The sequence below is a fragment of the Rhinichthys klamathensis genome, unplaced genomic scaffold, assembly GCF_029890125.1.
Source record: "Rhinichthys klamathensis goyatoka isolate OS25496 unplaced genomic scaffold, OSU_Roscu_1.1 h1tg000152l_1, whole genome shotgun sequence".
NCBI classification, from domain to species: Eukaryota; Metazoa; Chordata; class Actinopteri; order Cypriniformes; family Leuciscidae; genus Rhinichthys; species Rhinichthys klamathensis.
In genome coordinates this window covers 505,936-522,154 of record NW_026606687.1, presented here as the reverse complement: position 1 = coordinate 522,154, position 16,219 = coordinate 505,936, and the positions used below count along the sequence as shown (strand labels likewise).

General features: G+C 41.3%; 2 protein-coding genes and 1 long non-coding RNA gene across 4 annotated transcripts; 2 read left to right on the top strand and 1 right to left on the bottom strand.

Moving 5' to 3' along the window:
* Positions 1-30: 30 nt before the first annotated feature.
* LOC130090853 (uncharacterized) lies at positions 31-2,634 on the top strand. Its single transcript, XM_056258472.1, has 2 exons — positions 31-136; positions 893-2,634. The coding sequence occupies exon 2, from the start codon at positions 920-922 to the stop codon at positions 2,498-2,500; it is 1,581 nt and encodes a 526-aa protein (XP_056114447.1). The 5' UTR covers positions 31-136; positions 893-919; the 3' UTR covers positions 2,501-2,634.
* Positions 2,635-3,809: 1,175 nt separating this feature from the next.
* rap1gapl (RAP1 GTPase activating protein-like) lies at positions 3,810-16,022 on the top strand. Of its 2 annotated transcripts, none has more exons than XM_056258470.1 (19): positions 3,810-3,976; positions 4,081-4,113; positions 4,210-4,303; positions 4,498-4,533; positions 4,653-4,700; positions 11,537-11,734; positions 11,848-11,945; positions 12,061-12,139; positions 12,232-12,285; positions 12,444-12,527; positions 12,697-12,797; positions 13,240-13,369; positions 13,925-14,086; positions 14,502-14,573; positions 14,814-14,900; positions 15,009-15,164; positions 15,269-15,352; positions 15,437-15,492; positions 15,605-16,022. In XM_056258470.1, the coding sequence occupies exons 1-19, from the start codon at positions 3,912-3,914 to the stop codon at positions 15,669-15,671; spliced, it is 1,704 nt and encodes a 567-aa protein (XP_056114445.1). In that variant the 5' UTR covers positions 3,810-3,911; the 3' UTR covers positions 15,672-16,022. The 2 variants fall into 2 exon arrangements, with proteins under 2 accessions (XP_056114445.1, XP_056114446.1); XM_056258471.1 differs by having other exon boundaries at positions 15,482-15,492; positions 15,605-16,021.
* On the bottom strand, positions 4,601-13,635 carry LOC130090852 (uncharacterized). The gene is made up of 4 exons (XR_008807741.1): positions 13,547-13,635; positions 13,205-13,339; positions 11,568-11,673; positions 4,601-4,719 (listed from the first exon to the last, which is right to left on the bottom strand). It is a non-coding gene; the product is annotated as an uncharacterized LOC130090852 (long non-coding RNA).
* Positions 16,023-16,219: the final 197 nt, after the last annotated feature.

The window sequence follows — 16,219 nt, the reverse complement described above, 5'->3', positions numbered from 1 at the left end:
TTACAATCTGGACTGACCTGTTTTTCAGCTGACAGATCACCTGAAAACATAAGCACAGGTAGTCATGTTAGCCTATATGCGCTTGAAGTCTTGACAAGATTTGACTGCTTGAAGTTCGAACCATATAAAAACCTCAGTAAGTATATATTTTCTACACTGTTTTAGAGACGACACTTATTATGTATGTTATATATCAGCAATATGAGTAGTCAGACTTAAATTAGATGTAGTCTACCTAAACAAATGCTTCATATATCCTGGTAATTACAAAAACACACAAATGGTTAACATATTTTAACATGATTTACTGAACAAAAGTGAAGTGTTAACATTTTAAAAGAAGTGTAAACTTTAAGACTAATAAAGCATAGAGATCACATGACAGGTTGTGGCACATGCAAATTTCCAGATGCCATGTTGGTTTACTCTAACAAGATTAAATCAGATTTTTAAATAGATATTTATATTCCATTATAATAGGGTGTCTACAGATATAAACAATTTAAATTTAAGACTTTTTAAGACCTTTTTAATACCACCTTGTATGAAATTTAAGACCAAACTTGTGATGGAAATACACATTACATTACATACGTATATGTAATAATTAATGTTTAATATAAAAAGAAAACTAATTATAAACGCTGTTATACATGCTATTTATTATTATGATATACGGTGAACTTTCATATCAACAGACAATATCCCATACAAAAAATCTCCACAAAAGCACAGCATCACCGAGATGTTTGGTTGTGTAAACATAGTTTATTCTGAAGAAATATTTTTTTGTCAGTGTTCTATCAGTGTTCTATCAGCTTTTCCATACACTGTAAAAAAGTCGCTGCCTTAATTTTTTAAGTGCAATCAACGCAATGCTCATATTTTCCAGATATAAAGAATTTTAAAGATAAAAAACATGAAGCCTACAAGATCCAGCGTGTGGTGTACGGAAGCAGAGGCTGGTGCAGAGAAAGATGGGAGATGGAAAAGGGAAAATTGGTTGGATAGGCAGAAGGGATGGAGTAATGTTGACGAGCTAGAACTGAAAATAAGGATGGAGGTCGGCTTGACTGAAAATACAGGTGGAAAGAATGAAAGACAAACACAAAATCAGGCTTTAGGACATGCTACAAAAGGACAAAGTCAAATGAAGCATTCAAGAGTTTGGGTATCTGGGAGTGGAAAGACAACTTCTAAAGAACAGATGAACAAAGAAGCAAAGGGACAATGGAGGAATGAAGACTTACTAAAAGAACATGTTAGTGTAAAAAGTCCAACTAAAGGACCACAGCTGGATGTCAGTTCCCATTTTTCCAGTGGGGCTGATGCCGGAGTTGACAGTTCGGAACCAGGATTTAGGCTCCAGTCTAGGGTTTCTTTGAATGAAAAAGCACATCCTGGCTCCAGATTGGTGACCAGCTCTAGCACCAGCCCCAGTGGAATGTCTGTAAGTGACTACCTTGTACTTCTAAAGTCACTCCGGATTAACCTGCCCAAAGGTGTTTTAAATCCTAAAGTCATCAGGCTATCACAGAATGCAGGCATCATTCAGAAAGCCCAGGATATTGTAAAAGAGCTGGAAAACTTCAAGCTTCAGTTTAACAGCATTCCACGTCTTGGCTGCAGGGAACTTAAGAACTCACTGTCACTGAAAGACAATGGAAAAGTTCTTGAAATCACAGTGATGATTTTCTTTGAAAAAAGAGAAGTTTCCGAGGCAAATCTAAGAGCGCAGTGGAGAAAGAATGTATCAAACACAAGCTGTGGATTCAGGTTCAGAGACAAATACAAGACAATGGCCATCTCCACACCCGCTATATACGCTACAACACAGACAAGGAGCTGGAGACAGTTAGAAGTTGGAGACAATCTTGCAAACATTTCTGAGGGTGTGACAGTAAATGTCCATGACATTGAGAACAGAGACTATTGTGACGAGTCAGCTCTATGGACGACCTCCTCTCCTCAAAGGTTCGGCAAATATTTCCAGAACCCAGAAGATGAACGTGAATGCCTCAAGTTCTACCATGAGCTGCAAACAAACAGGACAGTGAGGTACACCAAAGGTAACAAAGTAGAGTTTGGATTCATCACTGGAAGACTAGACTTCTTAGCAGAAGTAAAAGGGGAAAAAAGAGAAAAAATGGTGATTGAGTGTAAAGGAACCACTGGAGATATGATAAGCAAAGTCTTCACTAAACCAAAAAATGGTGGTCGTTGTGCAGACCTTAATGAAACACATGAGTACTGCTATCAAGTTCAGGCCTACATGTACATCTTAAACAGGGTAGCAAAAGGCTTCAACTCTGACAGGGCCGTCATGGTGTTTAGACAGTACCACAAGAATGGTAGAGAACCCAGAGATTTCTACTGGAATTACCTGAAAATGAATGAAGCAACACAGCAGAAAATCAATCAATTGCGTGTTTTCTGTGAAGAAGAGGTTCTGTCCTGTTTCCTGGCTGTTCTACATCTGGTATTCCAGAAAGCCACATAAGTGAAGAACTTCTAGAAGTTAAGTCTCAATTACAAAATTAAATACGCTTGTAAGGACAGTGTGTTGGGTAGAAACGTGACATGTTACAAAGCATTATGTTGCTAAAATAGATATTATAAGAATCAGGAACTATAATTTTTTTTTTTTAAAAAGCAGTTATGGTTTTATTTCTCCATAGGTCAGTAATTCACATACCGGCCAGGATTAATATAGTTTTGAATATAAAGAAATAGACAATACCATACAATGCCATTTTTTGCTCATTATTGATTATTGCTATCGCTGACGTTTAGGGTCAGGGTTCCAAACTTATGTTTCTAAGCAAATTGAGTTATGTTTTTCCAGTTCAAGCGGGCAAAACTTTTATTAATAAGAAAGCACCTTCGAAAAAGCAGCAGCCCGAATTCGTTCATTCGTTTCCTCCTTCAAGTGGACTATGTTAGTGACTGTATGTTCTGATGTCGGTTAACAACACATGATATGCAGGCACAAAAATGTTTTATTTTAAAATAATTTTTTTAATGTCACATTTGTATGATTTGACATAAAACCATGAACCGCCCGCAGTTCCAAAATATAAAATGCATATAAAATGCATTGTAATGACTTTGTATGAGATTTCCACTGTATGTTTGAAGTAATATGTAAATAAATTGCTTTCAGATTGATTCATGTAAAAAATGGTATGCCTTTACAATTTAACAACATAAACTAATAAAGTGAGTGCCTTATTCGAGTGTCTGCCCCCTCTCGACATCACTTTTTCATTTCTCTATTCTCTCGTTGGTTAAGTCCCCCTCCTCTCTCTCTTCCTCTTTTTCCTGCTCCCTCCCTCTCTCCCCTGCTGCCTTGCCTCCTCTCTCTAAGAGAGTTTGGTCAATAATTGATGAATCTTGCTTACTGAAAGGGTAACAGGTCTATAGCAGTAGTCCATTGCCCATTCATGTAGTCCTCCCAGAGCAGTTTTTTTGAGAGGCTGTATAAACGCTACACAAACAGTTTAAGACGATTTCAGCGAGCAAATATTCACCATTGTATCTATTCAAAGCATTTTAGTTGGTCTGTATATGTGCAGTAGTTCACCGACCTCTGATGTCAGTGGCAGTAGATGGGCATGCAAGAGTTACTCCTGTCAGTCAAAAGACAGCAGGAGACAAGGAAGGATGTAAGGAGAGATTAAATGAGAGAGTAGCAGGGGGCAGAGAGAAAAGAGAGAGAGAGAGAGAGAGAGAGAGAGAGAGAGAGAGAGAGAGAGAGAGAGAGAGAGAGAGATGGATACACATACACACACACACACGCACACACACACAGAGAGAGAGAGACAGAGAGAAGCAGTTAATTCCCTATCAGGAGTGATGGCCTGCATGCCTGGTTAGCATATTTCTGTGGCTGTCTGTAATAAACACTTACCATGGAGGGGAGAAACGAGAAGTTGTTCTCCAGAAAAAGAAGTTTCACATTCGGAGCTTACGGAGGGTGAGTAAATAAGACAAATAGCATTCAGTTACTACTGTAATTTGAACACAATGTTGTCTGAATTAAGAAATTCTTAAGAAGTTCCATCTTTATTCTCTTCACAGGATTGACAAGTTCATCACTGGAAATGAGAGCAGGTCAGCTTACAGTTTGGGTTTGTTGCTGTTCTCAGGTGTTTGAACTCAGTTATCGCATGCAGACTTTTCCATGACGCTTGTCTCTGTGTGTTACAGTTGTGCAGAATCTGTGAGTCACAGCATACTGGATATTTTGGATTCCCCCTCCAGTGAGGCTAAGCCACTCACTTCTGCACCGTCCAGTCAGAAGGTAAGAAATCTCCCGTTTTAGACGTTCTGAAGATGTTGAAAATGAAACTATGGAGATAGTAAACGCATCATGGAAACATTGAGGAGAAACTGGACAAATGACATTTTATATTGATAATATTCTGATTATACCTTGCAGGGTGCATTATCTGAAACATTCACTGCTTCTGTCATTTCCTCGTCATTTCTCTGCAGGTCACTGAGTTGTTTGCAATCATTGAAAAGCTACAGGTAACGTCATGATCTTTCTCTCCACATTCTTATTCAGAGTAAACAACGCAGTGTAAAATTGAAATACAGTATGGTTGCAATGATGATGATGATTTCACTGTGATTGTGTTTGTCTGCAGGGTAGCAGATTGGATGAACAACGTTGTGAGTTCCCACCACCTCTCAAGGTAGGGGTTTTACTTTTACCTATAAAAATATAAATGAGCGCTGGTTACCCAAAACTATTTATTTATGTGAAAGTTTCAGTCTATAGAGAATTAATTTAGCAAATCATAAGGGGTGTTTCTTCAACTTTAACCACTTTTATGTACCAGGTTTTATTATTTTTTATAAATGAAGGTCACATTTAAAATGTCTTTTTTTTTTTTTTTAAGAAATGTCATTTTCATCACAGAATACTATTAAACACACAGTATATACTTTGTGGTGGAATTTCTCTTACAAGAGTACTCTCGTGTTGCGTAAGCTAGCTTACACTATGGGAAAATCCCTTTTTTCGAGAATACTGAAGCCAAAAAATGATCCTTAATTTTACATTAAAGGTACAATATGTAAGAATTTTGTAATAAAATATCCAAAAATCACTTGCACAGTGTGATATATTTCCTGCAGTTGTGTACTTACAAAATCCCAAAAGTCTCCAAAGATTTTTTATTTCAGAGAAATTCCAATTTTAAATAAGTGGCCGCCCCGGAAAGAAATGTCGCCTGTCACGCTATCCTCGGTTTCCGTTCATACTGCCATAGCCATGACGTAACCATGGCGACAGACGTGGAGAACTGCGTCATAAACCTACGCCTTTGTTTATTGTTGGAAACTGCAACCTCTTGTGGCGAAAAAAACCTACATATTGTGCCTTTAATTTAAAACGCATTGCTGCACAGAGCAGACCTAGGCGAGGCAGCTCACACACCTATTGGTTGCTCTGCGGCAACTGCTGCAACCTATCGTGGGACTGTACGTGACGTAAGCACCAATGAGGGTGCGGGCGTCACGTCCCGCCAGAAGGGGCGTGGCTTATGTCTATATAAGCAGAGTCCAGATAGGGTGTTCTTTGATTTTTCACCTCTTCAGCGAAGTGTTCACTTTACATCGCTGGTCTCCGGAGAAGCCTACGCCGTCGAAAAAGCCCTATCAGCGGGACGAGCCATCTTCTCGCCGCTTCACTGCCGTTCCTGCTGCGCTATCCGGCACCCATATCCTTTTCAAATCTTTCTCCTAAAAGAGCCGAGGCATTATAATGCCTAGTTTTTCCAAATGAGGCTCTTGTCGAGCCCCTCTCAGCAACGGGGACGGTCACATCTTGTGCAATTCCTGCCTGGGACTTAACCACGCGGACCTTGCGCTTTCCAGGGGCGGCTGCCCGGTATGCGACATGATGGCTGTCTCGACCCTGCGGGCTCGATTAGCCTCTTTCACTGCGGACCCCTCTCCTCCGCTTCTCTCGTCAGGGCCGCGCCGTAAGAAGCGCCGTTCGCAAAGAACCCCGGAGGACATCCCAGCGAGCGACCGCATGCCGGCGAGTTCCCCGTGTGCATCGCTCTCCGGTTCTCCCGCCTCGATCACGGCCGGCCAGCACCCCACCGCTCCCGCCGTGCATCTCGAGTCTGAAGGGGACAACGCGGCTGAGGACGCCTGTTCCCTCTTCGCTTCAGAGAGCGAAGGATGGTCGGGCCCCGATCCGGACCCCGCCCCTTCCCTGCAAAAGTCGAGCGGCGTGCGGGCCAACAAAGCTCTTTTGAAAAGATCGTTCAAAATGCTCACGACCAGACAAATCCTCGCGCAAATTCGCCCGAGGGACTGGTTTATTTCAGTGGATCTGAAGGATGCATACTTTCAAATTCAAATAATACCCCATCACAGGCCTTTCTTGCGATTCGCCTTCGAGGGTCAAAGCTATCAGTACACCGTCCTGCCGTTCCGTCTATCTTTAGCACCCCGTACTTTCACGAGATGTATGGACGCGGCGCTCGCCCCCCTGAGACTTTGGGGGATGGGCATACTGAACTATCTGGGCGACTGGCTTATTCTAGCCCAGTCAGAGTCAGAATTGATAGCGCACATGGCTTTATTGCTAAACCATTTGCAAAACTTGGGTCTCCAAGTCAACTGGACCAAGAGCTCGCTGTCTCCCAGCCAGAAAATGTCTTTTCTGGGAACAGACTTAGACTCTGTTTCAATGACAGAGCGGCTGACGTCACAGCCCGCGCTGCGGATACAATGCTCAGCAGCGTCATTCAGGGCCGACAGTATTCTCTTTCTCAAGAACTTTCAGAGGATGCTTGCTAGGCCTTATGGCTTCGGCCTCGGCAGTGCTTCGGCTGGGCCTACTTCACATGCGCCCTCTCCAGCACTGGCTGAAAACGCAGGTCCTGCTTCGAGCATGGACTTCAGGTCACCATGAGACTTCGCCTCAGGGTAACCCAGAACTGTGTTACAGCTCTGGAACCCTGGAAGGTGTCAGACTGGTACCAGTCAGGCGTGGATCTGGGAACGATCTCGAAACTGAAAGTAATCTCGACAGACACCTCCAACTCAGGTCAGGCCGGTCTTTGGCCTGTGGACAGCCCAGGAAGGGCGCTTACACATAAACTGTCTAGAGATGAAAGCGGTCGAGAACTCCTTGGGGCATTTTCTCCCTTTCTTGAAGGGCCACAATGTCCTAGTCCGCACGGACAACATGGCGGTAGTGTCCTACATAAACCACCAGGGCGGCATAGGCGGAAATCGCGGGGGGGTCGGGGGGGTCAGGGGACCCACACCCATAGAGTACGCATACACTACGACTACGTGATGTACGTTAACGTTAGTCTTGTAGCACTCACGCTCTCTCAGTTTAACTTCATTCAATAGGGTGCCAGATTTCTATAGAGTCTTCCAGGTGAAAACCCGGCTAAAAATTCTTCAAACCCATACATTTTTTGTAAATAAGTTGTTTACACAAAACAACTTATTTACAAAAAAATTATGGTTTTGAAGAATTTTTTTGGTCAATTTAGTCAGCTTTTTCATTAAACCAGAAAGAAACTTTGAGAAGAATGATAATGGAACGGTCTCCATGCTACACTAATAATAGTAGTAAGTAGGGGTGTGACGAGACGCTTATCTCACGAGACGAGACTAGACACGAGATTGGGTTCACGAGAACGAGACGAGACGAGATTTTTGCACAATTTTTCAGAAATCCTCAATGACAAAATTCATGGCTGGAAAAATAGTATGCAGGTGCATTTTTCAATGTTTTAACTAATAATCTTCTAATGCATGTCATTTCAGGTCTACTTTATGAGTATGAATTATCAAATGCATTGAAAGAAAACAATATTCAAGCACTGTAAAAGGTTTTTATTGACTGGCTTTTCTCCTGTATAATTTCACATTAGTCTCTTCAGACCTTACTGTACATTTAAGAGCTTTCAGAACTTCTGATTGAGGCTGTGTGTGACCTCCTAACTGAACTCCTTTTAACACACATTTAACAGAGAAATAAAAACCGTATAAATAACAAAAATAAATAACTGTTTTCTCTTAGTCTTATTAAGTGCAAACAATAAGTGCGAGTGCAACCATAATCAAAGTTAGCACACAGACTCTTTATAATTGTTGTGAAATTGCGGTTTTATTTTGCACCGGCAGTTATAGGGTTAATGCGGTGAGTTCGGAAAAGGCCGAGAGAAACGAGGCTGTTTGTCTCTACAGTTGTTCTTGCGTTCCGATTATAAGTTCAGAAACGGAGCCTCCCTTGTCTGTTGTCCTTTGTACGTTACAGTGCTCTCTCAATATTCGCAGTGCCAACAGAGACCAGAGCCGCAAATAAACAGTCCAGAGATGGGTATTGGGAGACGGATTATTTTATGTATGCAGCCTAATTTGTGCGCAATGCACATCAGGGAGCTTGTGTTTTACTTTCACTTACAAATTCGTGACCGCGCGTATAGGGAGCAGCGGTGCTGAGCGCGCATTCTAAATGATAAGACATTTACCAGACGTTTTAGTCTGTTGCGCAACGAATCCTCCGCCATCGTCATGCGATCAGTGAACTGTGATTCGTGCTGCACTGATTGCAACGGCAACTCGCGCTGGATGAGCAGAGCAGACTTTTGCATTAGTTTATAATGGTTTTTATTTTTTTATAAAAACAACAAAACGATAGTTTAGGCGAATGTGAGTGTAGCGGTGGAATATTAATGGGGATATCGCGAGACAGCTTTTTCACTCGACGAGAAATCTCGTCATATTTAGTCTCGCGAGATCTCGTGGCACGAGATCTCGTCACACCCCTAGTAGTAAGGCTTTCCTCGGTGTACACATATCCTTGCAAGTACAATTTTGCCTGTATTATTGGTGTCCCCTTCAAAAATTGCTCTTGAGAATTGTTATGTTTAATGTCCCCCCCAACATTTTGATGAAATTTTCGCCCCTGCAGGGCGGTCTCAGATCCCGGAGCCTTCATGCACTGGCAGAATGCCTCCTTGTGTGGTCTCAGCACAACATGCGCTCGCTAACAGTGGCACATGTGCCGGGCTGCCGGAATGTGGGTCCGGACATGCTGTCCGGAGACAAAGTTCCCCCAGGGGAATGGTCACTGCACCCTCAGGTAGTCCAACTACTGTGGGACAGCTTTGGCAGAGCAGAAATCGATCTCTTTGCGTCATCAGAGAACGCGCACTGCCCAATATTTTTCACAAAAAACAAGGACGTGCTGGCCCACAGCTGGCCCAGCTGCCCGCTCTATGCGTTTCCCCCGATCACACTGTTGCCACAGGTGATCAAGCGAATCAGGGAGGACAAATGCTCTGTGCTCCTCGTAGCGCCGCTTTGAAGGAACAAGGTTTGGTTCCCGGAGCTGATGCAGTTAGTGAGCACGGCCCCGTGGCCTATCCCAGTGAGGACGGATCTCCTCTCTCAGGTCAGGGGCGCGATTTGGCACCCGCGCCCCGACTTATGGGCCCTGCACGCATGGACTATCAACGGGTACCCGCTGATCTCCCACCAGGAGTGTTAAGTACAATTACACAGGCTAGAGCGCCCTCTACTAGACGGCTCTATGCTTCAAAGTGGTCAGTGTTTTCCGGGTGGTGCTCGGCTAAAAACCTAGACCCACAGCGCTGTGGCGAGATTCTCTCCTTCCTACAGGAGCTTCTGGACGAGGGCAGGTCCCCCTCCACGCTCAAAGTGTATGTTGCAGCCATAGCAGCGTTTACAAAACCCTTGCATGGCCAGTCATTGGGAAGGAACGATCTCATCGTCCGCTTCCTTAGAGGGGCTAGGAGGCTAAACCCTTCTCGACCCCCTATGGTTCCGGTCTGGGACCTTTCCACGGTCCTAGACGCTACGAAAACCGACCCCTTCGAACCACTGCAGTCTGTGGATCTGCGGTGTCTCTCGCTCAAAACCGCTTTTCTCATGGCTCTCGCTTCAGTCTCGCTTCAGTGAGCGCTACGTGCGTTGAGTTTGGGCCTAACGACTCTAAAGTCATTCTCAAACCAAGACATGGCTATGTCCCCAAAGTGCTCTCCACTCCGTTCAGAGCGCAAGTCATTTAACTGTCAGCCCTCCCAGGATCTGATGGTGAGAACGGCGTAAATCTTCTTTGCCCGGTCAGGGTGCTAAGAATATACGTCGAGCGTCCGGCTGCTTTCAGGCAGTCAGAACAGCTTTTTGTTTCGTTTGGCGGCCGCACCAAAGGGCTAGCCGCCTCGAAGCAGAGACTTTCCAGATGGATAATTGATGAATATCGCTCTGGCTTATAAGTCTAAGGGCCTTCGATGCCCTTTAGGCGTTAGGGCCCATTCCACTAGAGGCATGGCCTCTTCATGGGCCTGGTCCAGTGGGGTTTCACTCCAAGATATTTGTATGGCGGCAGGCTGGGCATCTCCGTCTACATTTGTAAGGTTTCACAACCTGGAAGTTCCTGCCCTACAGGCTAAGCTGTTTTCAGTCTAGAAAACTTCCTGACTGACAGACTGTACCATTATTTCTTCATGCAGCTCAGGCTGACTTCGTCCATCCCGACTGTTGTACTGTGCTAAGCACCCATTCCATTAAAACATACATATGGCTATGTTATATTCTTAGTACCACGCCTCGTTGGCCTAGACATTACCCACTATCATGTGTACCCTGGGCACATGCCCTTGGGGCCATGTGTGGACGACCTTAGCACGCACGGCGCTTTACATTGGGTTCCCGTAGCGAAAGCTAGCTTACGCAACACGAGAGTACTCGGTTACTAACGTAACCTCGGTTCTCTCTAGATGAGGGAACGAGTGTTGCGTAACCCTGCCGTGCTTGTAAATTAATGTAAAATTAAGGATAATTTTTTGGCTTCAGTATTCTCGAGAAAAGGGATTTTTCCGTAGCGTAAGCTAGCATACGCAACACTCGTTCCCTCATCTAGAGAAAACCGAGGTTATGTTAGTAACCGAGTACGTATCATTGTGGTGGAATTTATGCTATAAAAAGATGAAACTTCTAGTGATGCACATATATACACTGTTAGAGGAAAAAAATTTAATATTTAGTGAGAGTAAAAAGCATTTTTACTCTCACTAAATTTTTTTATTTTATTTTTTTTATTTTTTTTTATTAATACTTTTATTCAGCAAGGACACTTTAAATGGATCAAAGGGGACAATAAAGACATTTATAATGTTACAAAATAATTCATATTTCATATTCTTAAATAACAAATATTTCAAATAAACTTTCTATTAATCAAAGAATCCTGAAAATTATTTTCCAACAAAATATTAAGCAGCACAACTGTTTTCAACATTGCTAAAATAAGAAATGCTTCTTGAGCAGCCAATCAGCATATTAGAATGATTTTTGAAGGATCATATGACACTGAAAACTGGAGTAATGGCTACTGAAAATTCTGCATTGCCACCATAGGAATAAAATACATCTTTAAAAAACATAAAAGAAATTCTTGCTGACCCCAAACCTTTGAACCATAGTGTATAGTTTCAAGTTCCCATAATCACTATTGATCACTCAGACACGGCTGTTAAAGATTGGAGATGGCTTACCTCTCATCCTGCCCCCTAAATCTGGAGGTTATTGGATCGACCCTCCCCTGGATAGACATGTGGAGACCAGCCCTACTCTCTCACAGGGGGGATTTGGTCTGGAGAGCTATGACATCATGGAGAGAGATAGTGAAGCTAAAGTCTATCAGGAATTCTTCCGACACAGAGTCAGTGATAATGTTTTCTTTTCTTTTTTTTTTCATTTGGAAAACTTCATCAACTCCACATATAGTTTGAATGTTTTTATTATTTGTATGCCTTTCTTTCATCTTTGCTGCAGTATCATCATTCATTCACTGCCTGTGACCCCTCCCTTGGGCCCCTAGTTTTATCTGTTTGTCTTGAGGAAGAGGAAAATCGCCTGAGAGTCATTCTGAGGTTCGTATTTTGTAACCACGTTACATGTAATTCATTATGATGGTGTGCAGTAACCCCCTGTACCACATCATCCTGATTAGTTTTCTTTCTTTCTTCTTTTTTTCCATTTTATCAGAATGAAGGAGTGCTCAATTAATGGCACATTCTCTGTTTCTCTCTTTCAACAATTTCCCACGGCAGTGGAGCTAGCAAAGGTATCTCACAACCCCACAACCAGTTCTACTTCATTCACATATGAATGAAAGTGAATAGAAGTTTAATTAGCTTTCATTTGTTTTTATTTAAGATGCTGTGCTCAAGTGTCAGCGTGTCATTTTTTGAAGCTGTGAGTTACTTAAAGGTACATCTTCCCTTTCAAATCTGTCTGTACTATGATCTGGTGAAAGTGCTAACTTGCAATTCTTCTTTTATAAACTGATAAATTCCATAAAGTAAAAACTTTTCTGACACAATCAATGCGAATGTCGTCCATCATCTCTTTTCTTTCTGCATCGAAAGGCCCCAGAGGTCATAATGGCGTTTGATGAACACAGAGTGTCTCAAAACTTTAAATTCGGTGTCTTATACCAGAGAGAAGGACAGGTATGCAGATACAAAAAATATGCCTTGTTCACCGGTTCACCTAACATGTTCACCAGTTTTCTAATGCCAGCTTTGTTAGTTTGACTAGGTTTGACGAATAAATAGCCTAAATGGATATTTGTAATTTCTTGTTACAGTAACATTATTTTGTTTTCGATGTATGATGTAGTTAACAGAGGAAGATATTCTCACTAACAATGAGGAAAGTGAGGAGTTTTTGGAGTTTTTATCAATACTCGGACAGACAGTCAAACTGCAAGGATTTACTGGGTAAGAGGGTTAGGACTCGCTCCTATTGATATTGATTGATATCAATGTGCTATATCTCACAACCTGATTTTACCAAGTACATGTTCCTGGATCAACATCTTTGATGATCCTGGAACAACATTTCAATTTATGTTTACAGTTTATGTCAAGTTTAGGCTTACATCCAGGGTTTGGTGCTTCTACATCAGTGTTATTCACCTATCATTTCCCTCGGATGTTAGGGATAACTTATTGTTAGGGTTAGATTTAGGGGTAGGGATGGGGTTAGGGCTGCATTTTTGGACAGGAGCATTGTTTCTCGACCTCGATCAATAAAAATATGTTGACTCAGTAACCCGTCTAACTCTGCAAAATCAGGACGTGCATCAATATCAATAACAAAACACTACTTTGAAATGTGTTGTCACCTGCCAAAAGAACATAAACATTTTCCATCTCTTAGGTTCAGGGGAGGACTGGATGTCTCTCATGGCCAGACAGGAAATGAAGCAGTTTTCACTTCCTTCCATGGACGAGAGATTATGTTCCATGTTGTCACCAAACTGCCGTTCACAGAAGGAGATACACAACAGGTTAAATTGAATGAATGTGTGTTGTTTTTTATTTTATTTTATTCAAATAATCAATTAACCTCTTTTACCAAATTTCTGTAACATAGCCTAATGCATGTTAATGTATGCTAACTACTGATGTTTTGCTTTTAAGCAACAGTTCAACAATAAACTAGAAGTTAATATTGAGTAACTTACATTTTAGACGCAACATTGATAGTTGCTTATGCTTAATTGCACCGGCAATGAAAATATTTCCCCCCAAAAAATTCCAATCTGCGTCTCCCATCAACACAGTCGTGGAGGTTCCCGAATGAATCAGTGTGGTTGAACGAATCTGTTGAGTCACTGTTTCGTTCATGAATTAATGATTCACTAAAAAAGTCACTACTCTCGCTACCTGGTGTATCGATATAACTTGCTAAAAGAACCCCTGAAATCCTCACCACTAATACACAGATTGGAACAATCACAGACAAGCGGAGTAATAAGTGCTTGAATATCCTTCATAAAAACAAACAAAAAGTCTTCTTTTCTGTTGAATTACAACCCTACTCTTCTGTTTTTCCTCCTCAGTTGCAGAGAAAGAGACACATTGGGAATGATATTGTTGCCCTGGTTTACCAAGAGGGTCACACTCCCTTTATTTCGGATGTGATCAGATCCCACTTCTTGCATTGTTTCATTGCAGTACGGAGAATAAAGAGAGAAAATGAGGGAGATGGAGGATCATTTCAGGTAAAAGAGAAGAAGCTACATTTAGCTTTATCAACACTCTTTTTAAATTATTTCATTTTAATTGCAGATTTATATTTCAATAAAAAATACAAAAACTAGAGAACCAAAAAGAACAAGTGGGGAATAAGGTTAAAAAATATAAATATAAAAAGTAATTTACAGTTTACTTGAAGTTGTTCTAGCTTTTTTATTGGTGGAGATTTTTTGAAGTGATGATAATAGTAAATGTAAATCAGAAGAAAATACGTTACAGTTAGGTTTAAATTTAGGATACTTTGCTTTGTCAATGTGGTATTTACCCATCATAAAAATGAAATTTAATGTATCATCTAGCACCTTATTGTCAGAAACATCAGAGTTAAAACGCTTTATCAGCACTCACTGTGTACTTCAAAATCTCTTGTTTGATTGACAGGTATCTATCACTGCTAGGGAGGATGTGCCTCCATTTGGCCCACCCCTTCCTACACCGCCCATCTTTACTGAGGTGAGATCACATGACTTATAATAATTCAGAGGTTTCAGCAAGGCAGCTTTCAACCCTCTTACATCAGTACAATTATTTACCATTTGGTCTCAAATAAGAAACATGATAGACCCATTACATTTCCTTTGCCATATGTCAATGTTTATAAAATATAAAATCAACAAATCTCATTATATTTTAAAAACAAACAAAAAAAAGTTTTAATTAGTCCCTGACAATGCTCTGAATTTCTACTTCCAGGGCTCAGTTTTAAGAGAGTTCCTTTTGACCAAACTTATAAACGCTGAAATCTCTTGTTACAAGGCAGAGAAATTCAGTCGACTAGAGGTAACCAACCAACCAGACATAAAACACCTGAACTAACCATTCTCTTATAATATCACAGGCTTATTTTATAACACTTGTGCTTCTATTTCTCTTCTTTTGTGGTCTCAGTCACGTACACGTTCATCGCTCTTGGAAGCACTGCGATCTGAACTGTCTTCCCGTTCCCAATGCATGCTGGGAGAAGCGTCACTACCCAGCATCCCCCTCACTGAAGGGGGGAGGAGTGTTCCAGAGGGTGGTGGAGGATTCATTGAGAACTTTAAGGTAGAAAATCTCAGAGCAATATACAGTAGGCCATGATATTGCTACTGTTTGACATTAAAATGAGCATCAAATAAATCACTTTATGTCTCCCTTTTCATCTTAAGAGAGCTATTAGAGTGCGAAGCCACTCATTCGATACCTTGGGAGTACCAAAGAAGGCAGGTGGTGTAGCAGGGCAGCGACCAAAGGTCAGCAAATACCAGTTACACACTAATATTCTCTTAACACATGTGACAATATATTTTATCATTATTTTTGTGGTTTTGCTAAAGTATGACCATCTTTTTTTTTTTTTTACTGCTAAAACACTGGAAAAGGATGGTGAAAGGTAAGAACAAATACATGCAATATTTGATAATTTTCCTGTGATGTTAAGTGCAATGCAACTCACAGCTTCTCACACAAGTTGTGTATAGTTTTATATTTTACCTCACTCACAGCGAGCAGACAAGCGGAGTGGGATACACTGAAATGAGAGGTCAAACCAGTCCCCAGGATGAACTATAAATGAAGGATGTGTCGCTATTTCGGGACTAAGCACAAAAAAGACTTCCAAGACTTCAAGATAGGTGCTTACCATCCAGTAAAGAGGGCAAAGCACAATTAAGTAAATAGATAATGTAACTAAAACTTTGTATTAAGGTAAGTTGTGACTAGCTGCAAGTGCAATCGTAAAGATATGAATATATAAGATTTCATATTATGTTTATCATCATTTGAATGTCTTCTTTGAAGTAGCATAGTGTAGATTCAGTGGCTGCTTATAACCAATGTACCCCAGTGAAAGTGGGTTTAATTTCTGGAATTGAATTTTGTTTCTATCCAACTGTGATTAAATGTGTATTAAAAATATTTTTCAGTTTGATCTGCAACGAGACCCAATAAATCTGATTAGAACATTATGTATTATTCAGCCTGCCAGGCCCAGGTTGGGGAAAATGCCATATTTTCTATCCACCTTTTTTTTTTCTACATCAAATATACAATTCTATACACCTTATGTGAAGATGTCAGTCACTTCCAGTTTTTAGTTATACAAAAGTGTCATGTTGCTT

Bases quoted from the DNA above. Each gene is read 5' to 3' on its own strand.
- LOC130090853 (XM_056258472.1), top strand. From the start codon at position 920: ATGAAGCCTACAAGATCCAGCGTGTGGTGTACGGAAGCAGAGGCTGGT.
- rap1gapl (XM_056258470.1), top strand. From the start codon at position 3,912: ATGGAGGGGAGAAACGAGAAGTTGTTCTCCAGAAAAAGAAGTTTCACA. The intron at 4,304-4,497 runs GTAAGAAATCTC...ATTTCTCTGCAG, and splicing joins CTGCACCGTCCAGTCAGAAG to GTCACTGAGTTGTTTGCAAT. The intron at 12,286-12,443 runs GTACATCTTCCC...CTGCATCGAAAG, and splicing joins AAGCTGTGAGTTACTTAAAG to GCCCCAGAGGTCATAATGGC.